The sequence below is a fragment of the Apteryx mantelli genome, chromosome 5, assembly GCF_036417845.1.
Source record: "Apteryx mantelli isolate bAptMan1 chromosome 5, bAptMan1.hap1, whole genome shotgun sequence".
NCBI classification, from domain to species: Eukaryota; Metazoa; Chordata; class Aves; order Apterygiformes; family Apterygidae; genus Apteryx; species Apteryx mantelli.
In genome coordinates, this window is record NC_089982.1 from 56,783,628 (window position 1) to 56,796,212 (window position 12,585).

Below are 12,585 nucleotides of genomic sequence, written 5' to 3' on the forward strand. Positions count from 1 at the left end.
GCTATCATTACAGACAGAAGCCAGTTCATTGGTTCATTTTTGAGAACTTTCGCAGTTAGTAAGGCACACCAGGTAATTTAAGTGAATTAATCATTCCTGTGAATGCTTACTACTATTCCCGTCACATACAATCCCATGCTAATTAGCAGATATTTTACTGTTAATGATAACGACTAGAATGTGTAATTTGCAGTCCATGTGTTGTTATTTGCAGCTCCCATTGATTGCAATGTGATGTGTAGGCACTCCGTGCTTTCATATTCAGGCAGCCCCACAGAGGTCACCCAAACTTCACATTGAAAAGCCTGACTTTAATTTCTACAAGTTGGGAACAGCAGCCGGGCAGACACTGTCCCTCCCAGCCACGTTCAACAATGCTGGAAGTCCACCTGGGGCACAGGAAAGTTGTTGCTGGCCCCTCACCAGTCTGTAGGATGCTGAACTTAAGGAAAGAGCAAATTGAAACCAACCCAGTGTCAGGCATGCAAGATAGGCACGTGGATGTTTACAGGCACAGTCTGTACTGTGCTCTGGACCTTACAAGACGCAATTAAAGGAACTTACCCCACTTTTGTGAGAAATCCAACTTGCTTGTACGCTGCTGTCCACATCTGTGATTATGCATGTAGCTTCAAATTCTTCCCCTTCCTTGAGAAGCTTGTAGGTTTTGGATAAGGTAATGACTGGAAGAGTTTTGTGAACTGAAAAACAATTTAGAAGCGCATTACTTTTCATTACCTTCAGAGCTTCCAAGGGGGGAAAAAATCAACAGTCGTTAATTTTCCAATAAAATTCCAGACCTCCAAGAGGTATTCAAATTTCTTTAACAAATTACAAACACACTTCATAACAAGGACACTTCTGCTTCAATCTCCCTTCAAAGTATGCTTAAAGTTAGATAATACTTATTAGAGCTCAGCCACTTGCCTGAATAAACTTAAACAATATTGAACCATCAATGAGACCACTCATTCCATGACAGCTATTAAAGTATTGTACTCTGTAACTAAAAATGTAGTGACAAGCAGTCACTGAAGAACTGCAGCCTAAAATTAGCTGCAACTTCTAAGATATAAAATACTAAAGTGGATGCCACATACTGTCTGACAGGTACTGAAAAGTACCTGAAGGATAACCTTGAAGGCTTCTGTCCCTAGGGACAGTATGGGATTTTTGAGCACAGGAACAGCTCAGGGATTTCAGCATGCCAGCCTCTGAAAGCACCATGAACTCTGCTCATGATGGTCATTCACAGAGAGGCTGTGGTGGCCAGAGCCAAGACTGCCGACAAGGTCGTCACTCGAGATGTAGGTGGTTACAAGCAATCCAACAGAGCCTTCTGGGATATGCCACAAAACTAAAGCACTAGGGGCTTGCTATATCACTCTTCCACTTCATGGTGTCTTTTGGCAATAATCAAGTAGTGCCAGCTTACACTATTTGAGGATTGGGTAGCTACATGTCTCATCTCAGCAAAGCTCTTTTAGTTCTTCCTTTGTTCCTTCCACAGTTTGCTCGGTTGTTTTCTTAATCCTTTCTTCAAATTTTCCTCATTTATGAGACTCCAATTTTGTTCTAGTAGAACTGAACTTCCCACTAGGGATTTTATGCAAGAAGGATCACTTTCAAACTGCAAATGCAACAGATTGAAATAAGGCATTTGAGACTCTCTTCCTGCCTCTGACATATAATTTGGAGTTATCTCAGGTAAACTAGTTAAAACTTAGGAAAGTGCCATGCTTCTCAGCCATTCATATTTTAACAACATTTTCCTCATTTGGCTACAAGAGGCTTTGGAATACAACAAAGAAACATGTTTGCTCTCTTCAGACATAAATGCTCACATAAAATCACACTCCGGGCATTCAGCAGTACCCGAGAGACACGAGGAAGCCGGTGCAGATGTGCACTGTGTCCTCACCCACCAGCCACACATAAGGACAGTCACAAAGCCTCAGAGAGCCTCGTTGTTTGGAGAAGGGCTGGACATGAACACTCTCTCTGTCACAAAACCAGGGCTGGTGTATGTCTGAAGGGGACAGGCCTTGTTCTGGTCCCCATTTCATGGATACATGTTCTGTAATTCTGCACCAGAAGCTCGGGCATTGGGATCTAAGTGCCACGGTTATGATTATAAAAATACTACCTTACAAAAGTGAACCCAGTCTCCAACATAACTAAGTCATCAGCTGAGAAAAGATGGAGTTTTACCTGGTGAACTCAAGGAGGTTTTAACTCTGCAGCACGGTAATTACAACACTGAGGGTGACAACGTTGTGGTACTGTTTTACTGCTGATAATCTTCAGCAAACTCTTCCAGTTACTGCACACTTCCCACAAAATGGAGAACATGGAGAGCACGCCCAGGGCGCAGGTCCTGCATGCAACCGACTGCTGCCTACGGTCAGGGGGCTGACGGATGTCAACTCATCACCCTTCCATTTGAAGTCACCATTGTATTGAGCAAGTACAGACTTTATCCAGTAAAAAAAGTTCAATAGCCCAGTACTACAACTGCATTCCTCCATGTTAGAGAAAAGACAGTTATGTCAGTCAACTGTTAAACTGTCTCTCTCTCTTTGACCATCCCTGAAAAAACACTTGAAAACAAACTTGTTACAAAACCAACACCAGAGACAGCAAGAACTGACTTGATCTTTTTTAGTCAAAAGATAATACCAGAGATACCTATAGTGCCTATAGTTCTCTTCCCATTAATTAAAACTTGCTATTATTCATTAAAACTTTCTATATTAGAATTCCCAAAACAGCAGGAGATTTCTTCAATTTGCCACAGCAAAAAAGCAGATCTGATGTAGGCTTCTCGCTCCCCATGCTACCCCCTATGTCAGACTTTCATTTCAACACAGAGAAACCTCAGCCGTGACAAAGTGGCCGGACAAGCAGAAACGAACTTGCAGCAAACCAAAGCACCAGACATGTACCCTGCACGTGGAAAGGTAAGGGAGACTCTCCCTCAACAGCTCACTACGGCCTTTGCATCACGCTCACGCATTAGTGGGGACACGCTCCTAACAACGCAAGCGGTAAGTTAATTTAAAGGGCCCAAGAGCTACAGGGAGAATAAACTCATTTCCTTGCCTCGGTGGAAACACCGAGCTAGCCTGGCTTGCTAAACTGCTCCCTCCACTCCTCTCCTGAGTATTTATACAGTGGATTAGCAACACACAACATAAACGTATGCTCCAAACTGCTCAAAACAAAACCTGTCTTCAACACACTTGGCAGCCAGGAGTTGGGCTGCTTCTCCTTCCCAAACCCACTCACCACCCTGCCCTAGGGCACAGGGACCACAAGGTCAAATCTGAGGTCTCGACAACAAGCTCCACCAAGCAAAGGGACGGGGCAGAGGTAAGCGGTACGTTTGGCAGCCCGACCGGCAACGCCCTCCTCATCATACCTGGCCACATGCTTGCTGTTGCAGCTGTCTTCACCCAGCAAGACCAAGGCAAACAAGGGGCCTCGTGCTCCCCCACGCTCTGCCTCTCGGCCAAATCTCTCTTCCTTAATGCCCGTCATCACTTCCTCCTGCTGGCACTCTTGGGCAACGGACACGAGAGCCAGGCACCCAAATCTACAGCCTTGGCTGCACAAACCTCTCCAAACTGCAGGAGCATGGCTTTCTCCTCAGGGTCTAACAGCGCAATCTGCATTTCTTACATGGGGAAAGGAACGCCTCAAAGTCCCCATGGATGGGAAACAAAAGCGATCATGGCCGACCCTGCCCAACACGGCCACGGCACAAGTCTCAGGGGACAACCTGCTCTCCCACGCCACTTGTCCACCACAAGCTTCCTAATCCCACCGCTCTCCCCCGCACATCCCCAAACGGCCACAGATGCCACAAAGCACTCCCCTGGTTTGGAAACAGAGCTGCCCTTTAGGAGGAGAAGAATCCAAAGGCCCCCACAGGACATCATCAGCTCCAGCCTCCCCAGGGACAGCAGTGCTAGGGCAGGACACAACACGAACCATCTGTTCACAGCACCTGCCATCACCTTCCTTTGCTCAAAAGCCACGCCCGTCTACCCGGTGGTGACTGTCAGGTGTTACCTGGCCTCACGTTCAGGAAAATATGTTCCGAAATCTTCTCCACTCCGTTCTGCTTTGCCAAGCACTGGTAGCACCCCTTGAACGACCTCTGTACGTTCTTTATAATGATGCCTTTCTGGGGATTGGGAATGAACGTCATGTTCTTGGGGAGGGGTTTGCCATCACATTTTCTCAGTGTGAAATTTGCCACATCTGGATCTGTTAATGGGCACACCAGCAGGATGTCACTGTCTTCTTTTCCATATATCAGAGAATCAACAAGGAAGAGCACATTTGGATCTGGAAAAAACAAGGATCTGTAAGAAAAGCTGACACTGCACGTGGAACTTCTCATAGCCCTCACTCTGCCACTGAGCACTGTTATCAAAGGAAGCTTTACATTCAACCTGTATGGTTACTGTTTCTTGGTAAACATGAATTGGGTAATACCATATTTTCTAATAGTCTAAAAGTGCAGCACAGTAGCATTCAATAACAGCCACATTAAAGAATCATGTGCATTAAAAATAATCTTACTGTGTTTTTTTTTTATGTGAAGATGAAGAATTTTTTGTCATGTTTAGCTCCAACCTGCCTCCCCCAAACAACAGCAAACAGATTTTCACAGACCATTAGAAGGAATTTGCTTTTAGCTAGTGGCAAGGCTGTAAGGTTTCATGCCCCCAGGAGGATTTTAAATAAATTTATGAGCAAATAGTAGTCAAACAGCATCTAAATTATGGTTTTCACTTCTGTAAAATATGTAATCTAAATGAACACAGATTGCTGCCAGAGGAAGCACCAAACAACTACTGTCTCCTCCCTGAAAGCATGTGGCTATTTTTAGGCTCTTAAGAAAACCCTGGGCATACAAACAGCACATTTGAGTGAAAAATGAGCATGTAATCTTTCACAAGGTAACTTTTCTAAAAAGTTTTTTTTTCAGCCAACCACCGCACACAAACACACAGTATTTCAAATACTTTTACAACCAAAGTTGCCCATGCTAGCTGATGACCTTGAAATGCTAAGAACTCTGCCATTAATAGTGAATGCAAAAATAAAGGGTAGTGCAGTGACAAACACTCTGTGTAAGTTTATTTCAGTTCCCATTTGCTCTCCCTAAAAAGTAGTATGAATCAGAAAAATAGAGAAGAAAAAGTTTTCTTTCCTCTTGTCAGTTGGCCTACTACCACTTGAATGATAGAGATCTCCAGACAAGACCTAAGAGGAAATACTGAGAGAAGTGGGTTAGGAGGAGCGATAACGCTGTGCACTTGGTTTAAGACAAGAAGTATCACACCGAAAATCAAGCATGCGGTGTCTAGGTAAGCCACTAGGGAATGCTCTCTAATTTGAAGGTTGTTCATCACTGAACTGAAGCTTACCTAGGAAGCTGCAGAATTTTTCCTACTAGAGAAGTTAGTAACACTTTAGACACAGGGCCAAGAATAATTTAGGCATACCTGATCCTGCTCCAGACTAGACAGACAGACTGGACAACTTTCAAGTTGCCTTCTAGTCTAGTTGTTTTTTTTTAGGGCTTCGCTTGTTTGCATCTACTACTGAAATGCTGAAATCACATGTAAAACTTAAAAAACATAAAAAATAAGAGATTCAAAGAATAAGAAAGAAGCACAAAAATATATCGTACAAGCAAGTAAGAACTTTTTTTTTTTTTACTCTTTTTCTAACTTGATTGCTGAGAAATTTCCAGTCAAAACCAAAACACAGAGTATGTATGTGCACTGCACTGTTTGTGAAACAACACAGCAGCACACCAGATGCAGTTTCCAGCTTAGAGTGAGAATGTAGTCATAGCCTGGTTTGGTACCGTTGCCCCAGAAAGCCCCCACAAACTAAAACCTTCTGAAGGGTCAGTCTAGAGCTACAGACTCCTAAAAGAAATGTAGAAGCAAAACGTGTCTGAACAGAATGAAGGCGTGATGTTTTGCACCCAGAGATACATGGAGATAAATTGTGAATAGCTGTCACTCCTGAGCTGAAGAGCTCATCTAAAGGCCGCTGCTGACAGGGACTTCACTGATTTGTTTCCTCACAGTCCACCTCCTCTCAGACATTGACAGAGCCAAGATATCTTCGCCCTACAGAAAGCACGGCTCCCTAGGAAAAAAAGACGTTCTTGAAAAAGGAAGAAAAGAACAAAGACCTGTTTGACCAACAGCTGAAATCCGAGAGAAGGCCTTGTTAGGGTAAGCAGGATTGCTAAGGTGCAGCCCTCCCATCTTCCATCCCACTCGGGAAGGGAGACATAATGGTGAGAAGACATGAAAGGATTTTCCCAGGGAATCCGAGTACAAATAGGGCTGCTCATAGTCACAGCTTTCTGCTCTAGGTACGTCTTAGGAAGCACTTGCCTCCTGGGCACACCTGAGGTTTCCAACACAAGATGCGTAGGTGGTTATCACTGCTGCCTGCTGGCCTGCCCCTGAGAGAGCAGCCTTGAAAAGTCAAATCCATTAGCTAACTGCCTCAATAAATCAAGAGCTTGAGGCTAAACTTTACATGACTCCATAGTAATGGTCAGCATGGGATTAAAAGGACATTTCTCCACATACTACGTGTTTCCTCACAGTACAACTGACTCACGCAACTAATTTGGGTCACTTGAATGGCTTCTAGAAAGAGAGCTCAGGTATCAAATCTCACCACAGAACAACAGGGGTGTAAAAAGAAACTCATCCGCAACTTTGCTCCAGTGACAAAGGCCTTTGAAAGCAAAGCTGGGAGTGAGTTTTCTTTCTATTGAACAGAAAAAAATATTTCTCCTGTTGGACTGTGCTCTTCTACACCTCAAATTCATTTCCTCCCTGGGATTTACTGTTGTATTACTTTAAACAGGAAGTATCAGCCAGGAGGATTTCTTTTCTCTTTTGCAGTTCAAACTTTCACCGTTTCTGGGCTTACCTGACTATCTTTGAAATAACTTTTGAGTCTTTCTGCGCTAATACAGTGATTCCACATAATGTTTGAAGGTAATTTAAAAGGCTTTATTTCAGCTTCTGAGCACTCACAAGCAAAGCAACATCCAGTATTTGCCCAGGCCCAACCTTTTCAAGATAACCCTTGGGAGTGAGAAAGAGGGGGAAAAGCCAAAAAGAAAAAAAAAAGCCTTCCTTAATATTTACCTTTAACAAAAACATAAAAAGAGGTGACAATACTCCCTTTGCTTTTGCATATGTATCTGCCTATGTCTCTGGTTGTTGCATTTTTGGTGTACCACTCTTTGTCATTGGAACTCCTTGCTTTTGCTGATGGGTCAGAGTTCTGAAAATTCCAAGTCACAGGTCCATCCTCATTGCATCTCAGTCTTAATTCCTCTCCTTTATTTACAACAAGTGAAGATTCTTCATGCGGCAATGAACCACCTGAAAAAAGACAAAATCCAATGTATGTCAATACAACTCTTTCTTTTTTTTTTCCTGCAGCAAAATCATTATTAATGATTGTATATGTGTGGTTAACATTTTTGGGGGTGGTTTCTTGAAAATACCAAGCTGCAATTGCATCCATTTCATGCAGTTCTACAGATGCCTTTTGACTATAAGACCTTCTGCACACAGAGCAAATAACTGGCCTTTAAAAAAACATTTGAAACTAATTTCAGATACACCAGTTTCCACAGTGATTTGGCTTTTGAATGGGAACAGACCAAAGCTATTTAAAAATTAAATTCAAGACCGTATGAGCCTTATTCTACATGGTAACACTTTTAACCATTCTTTGCCATTTAGTCAGTACGTTGCCAAGAATTACAGATCCCTTGTTCTTTTTTAACTGCTCTCTCATGTATTTAGAAACTCCAGTCACACTTTAAGAATAGAAGTGTCCAGTTTAATTAAGGCATCAGCACATAATTTCCACAGCATGGCTTATTTCTTTAGTTGAAGTGGTAATTTGTCATTCCTTACCCCAAAAAATAATTCCGTGAAAAATATCCTTCAAGCTCCCATTCCAACACTACTAAATTATTGTCACCGGGGTGCCAATCTCCCAGTCACCAAAGCCACTTTAAATCTGCTCTTAGCACTTAACATGCCATAACACAACTTTCACTTAACATGCCACAACACAACTTTTTAAAAGTTCTGAGAAAATAAAACTGCGTAAAATTAGCAGCCTCAGTTCACAGTTCCCAACCATTTCCCAACTTACTTTGCATGTTTGGAAAAAAAAGCACATTCAGGCTTCTCCAGCTCCAAACCCCGATATGAAAGTCTTAACAAACCTACAAAACGGAGTTCACAGCTTGAAATTCAGATAAAGTCTTACTATGGTGGATCTGCTTGTACCTCAGACTGATGTACACAAATATTGAGGTGGTCTTGCAAGAACAAACCCTAACCCTTCCCCTTCCCAAGAGTAGCTCTTTAGTCCTACAAGTAACCCTTAGCTTACAATAATTGTGTCATTAGCTAATGCCACTCTCATATGAAGCAACATTGGACTCACTGTTCAACCTCCATGCGTAGCAGTAGAGTCATGCCACAAAAAAGCAATACTACTTGCATTCAAAAACACATACAGGGGTTTCCTGTCAGAGGCTGAATTTCCCTACTCACAGGGATAACAAAAGACATTCAAGCAAAACAATTGGATGATTAGTTGGGACAAGATTATGTATTCCAGACTTAATTCACTTATCTCACAGCTTTAGTTGTTCTTAAGGTGTACAATGGATTAGGATGAGGTCAGGTAACTGTCTCTCTTCCTGACAAATCCAAGGCAGTGACAAAGTAGGAAGCAAAGGACAGTCAGAACTGCAGAGCCTAATTACTTTGTTTGTGGTCAGGATTTAGGAGGGCGTCCCTGTTCTCACACCATCTTCCTCTGATTAAAATGTATTTATCAGTGTCCATCCGAAAAGGCAGTCATTTTTCCAGCACTACCAGAAATTTTCCACACGAAGACCACTAACCCTGCATATACACTTCCGCAACTGAACATATAAACAAACTTCCAAGAAATAATAATTGTCAGAAAAAAGCAGAAAAAAAAAATCACATTTCAAATCCGCCACATCGAAATGCGTACGTGAGCCTGAACTGTGACACAACCGCTTGGTTGAGTAGAGCAAAAGCCCAACATCTCAGGAGCTAAGGTCTATCCAGCAGTGGCTTTGCAGACAGGAGTAGAGCAGGAAAATCCCACCACTGTGGGCAGAGGAGGCCATAACGGCAGAGTAGACCTCCAAATCTGCAAGCCCCTCGGTCACAGCCAGGACCTTTCAGCGGCTGCGAGGGCACGGGGAGAAGACAGATGAGAAGACCTCTGTGCTGCTTCTCATAGGCCACATGCTGCTTCCAGCCACAAATGCTGCGAGCTTTGCAAAACGGTGGGAGTGCAAAGCTGCTCACCCACTCGGGCATCGAGTCCTCAGGTGAGTCAGGAAGACCAAGACAGGAGGAGCGGGCATATCCTCAGCTGGAATAACCCCCAGCCCAGGCACCTGCCAGTCTACCTGCAAGGTCACAGCCACTGCCGCGAAGTGAGAGACTCTGTGGCCTCACGGAGAAGGGGCCCTGTCCCCTGCCCCGTCACATTGCATGCGGCAACGGGCAGGTCACACGACCGCGCTGTGAGGCGAACACCGCAGCTCCCCTTGTCACAAGCACATGGCAAAGCTCCCAAGGGTCCAGCCTCAGCCTGCCCACTGCACCATGCACAAAACGGGACAGAGGAGCTGAAAACCGCACCGTCCCGCTGTCCCAGCCTGGCTTATCCCCCTCCTCCAGCAGCAACTTTCGCTAGCTCCCCTAGCACCTCAATCTAATGTCTGGATGCTCCTCTGAAAGGACAGAGCTGACCACTACTCCCTATGTCAGACTTTCAACACAGAGAAACCTCAGCCGTGACAAAGTGGCCGGACAAGCAGAAACGAACTTGCAGCAAACCAAAGCACCAGACACGTACCCTGCACGTGGAAAGGTAAGGGAGACTCTCCCTCAACAGCTCACTACGGCCTTTGCATCACGCTCACGCATTAGTGGGGACACGCTCCTAACAACGCAAGCGGTAAGTTAATTTAAAGGGCCCAAGAGCTACAGGGAGAATAAACTCATTTCCTTGCCTCGGTGGAAACACCGAGCTAGCCTGGCTTGCTAAACTGCTCCCTCCACTCCTCTCCTGAGTATTTATACAGTGGATTAGCAACACACAACATAAACGTATGCTCCAAACTGCTCAAAACAAAACCTGTCTTCAACACACTTGGCAGCCAGGAGTTGGGCTGCTTCTCCTTCCCAAACCCACTCACCACCCTGCCCTAGGGCACAGGGACCACAAGGTCAAATCTGAGGTCTCGACAACAAGCTCCACCAAGCAAAGGGACGGGGCAGAGGTAAGCGGTACGTTTGGCAGCCCGACCGGCAACGCCCTCCTCATCATACCTGGCCACATGCTTGCTGTTGCAGCTGTCTTCACCCAGCAAGACCAAGGCAAACAAGGGGCCTCGTGCTCCCCCACGCTCTGCCTCTCGGCCAAATCTCTCTTCCTTAATGCCCGTCATCACTTCCTCCTGCTGGCACTCTTGGGCAACGGACACGAGAGCCAGGCACCCAAATCTACAGCCTTGGCTGCACAAACCTCTCCAAACTGCAGGAGCATGGCTTTCTCCTCAGGGTCTAACAGCGCAATCTGCATTTCTTACATGGGGAAAGGAACGCCTCAAAGTCCCCATGGATGGGAAACAAAAGCGATCATGGCCGACCCTGCCCAACACGGCCACGGCACAAGTCTCAGGGGACAACCTGCTCTCCCACGCCACTTGTCCACCACAAGCTTCCTAATCCCACCGCTCTCCCCCGCACATCCCCAAACGGCCACAGATGCCACAAAGCACTCCCCTGGTTTGGAAACAGAGCTGCCCTTTAGGAGGAGAAGAATCCAAAGGCCCCCACAGGACATCATCAGCTCCAGCCTCCCCAGGGACAGCAGTGCTAGGGCAGGACACAACACGAACCATCTGTTCACAGCACCTGCCATCACCTTCCTTTGCTCAAAAGCCACGCCCGTCTACCCGGTGGTGACTGTCAGGTGTTACCTGGCCTCACGTTCAGGAAAATATGTTCCGAAATCTTCTCCACTCCGTTCTGCTTTGCCAAGCACTGGTAGCACCCCTTGAACGACCTCTGTACGTTCTTTATAATGATGCCTTTCTGGGGATTGGGAATGAACGTCATGTTCTTGGGGAGGGGTTTGCCATCACATTTTCTCAGTGTGAAATTTGCCACATCTGGATCTGTTAATGGGCACACCAGCAGGATGTCACTGTCTTCTTTTCCATAGATTAAAATCATAGCAACATACAAAATGTAGTGTAGATCTGTCTGATATACACGTTACTGTGATGCACACAAATGCTGAAGACGTGCAGCAGCAAGAAATTCTCCCCGTTCCAAAGAGCAGTTCCTTGTTCCTACAAGTAACCCTCATCTCATGCCACTCTAACATGTAATACAGTATTGCACAGGTGGGCTTGATGTATAATGACCATATGCGTGTGGAGAAAATACTTCACAAAAAAATGATACTACTTGCATTGAAAAACACATACAGGGGTTCCTTTCAGAGGCTGAATTTCCCTACCCACAGGGATAATAACAGACATTCAAGCAAAACAATCTGATAATTAGCTGGGACAAGATTAAATTCCAGACTTAATTCACTTATCCTGCAGCTTTAGTTGTTCTTATGGTACATAGTGGATTAAGGCCAGGTCAGGTAACTGCTGCTCTTCCTGACAAATCCAACGGCAACAGAGTAAGAAGCAAGGATGGTCACACCTACAGAGTCTAATTACTTTGGTTTTGGTCTGGATTTTGGAGGGAGTGCCCGTTTTCACATCATCTTCCTCTGATTAAAATGTATTTATCAGTGTCCAATCAAAAAGGCAGTCATTTTTCCAGCACTACCAGAAATTTTCCACATGAGATCCACTAATCCTCTATACAAACTCACGTGACTGCACCTATAAGCAAGCATCCTAAGATTGTCCAATTCAGAGTTTTATGTAATATTTTATGGGCAATTTTTTGCATTATTGATTATTAAATATTTGCCATTATTGTCTTATTTTATTAGCATATGATTACCTGCTGTTCGCCCTTGAGGGCAACCCCAGAGAGCAATCCAGAACCCCAGGAAAGATTAAAAAAACCCATATTTTTATGCCATGTTTTTGATTTTTACCTACTCTTTTCCCTAGCACTGCATCACAGCCATTCAGGTCAGCAGCTCAAATTTTGTAACTTTTTAAAGCAGATTCCAAGTTCTCTGCACAAAAATTCACAAACTGAATTAATGCCTTGTGCAAAGGATTCCCACAACCTAAAGTTTGTCTGACACCTGAAAACAATGCATCTTCAAGGGAAGGGAATATGGCAGTGTAAGAATAACAGGAGGTAAAAGCAAGGACTATCAGATGTGTTTAGTATTTTGCACTTAAATATCTCCTATCTTTTAAAAAGGAGAATTAAAACAGTAAATGGTGCTTAGAAAGATGGGAATAAC

The 12,585-nt window shown here is 44.4% G+C and overlaps 1 protein-coding gene across 1 annotated transcript in view; it reads right to left on the reverse strand.

Moving 5' to 3' along the window:
- KIT (KIT proto-oncogene, receptor tyrosine kinase) overlaps window positions 1–12,585 on the reverse strand; it is a 58,161-nt gene that overhangs the window by 31,026 nt on the left and 14,550 nt on the right. Inside the window, exons 2-4 of the mRNA XM_067297150.1 lie at window positions 7,203–7,442; window positions 4,075–4,353; window positions 565–701 (exon numbers count right to left, since the gene is read on the reverse strand). Coding sequence (XP_067153251.1) covers window positions 565–701; window positions 4,075–4,353; window positions 7,203–7,442 — 656 coding nt within the window. The remainder of the gene's footprint in view (window positions 1–564; window positions 702–4,074; window positions 4,354–7,202; window positions 7,443–12,585) is intronic.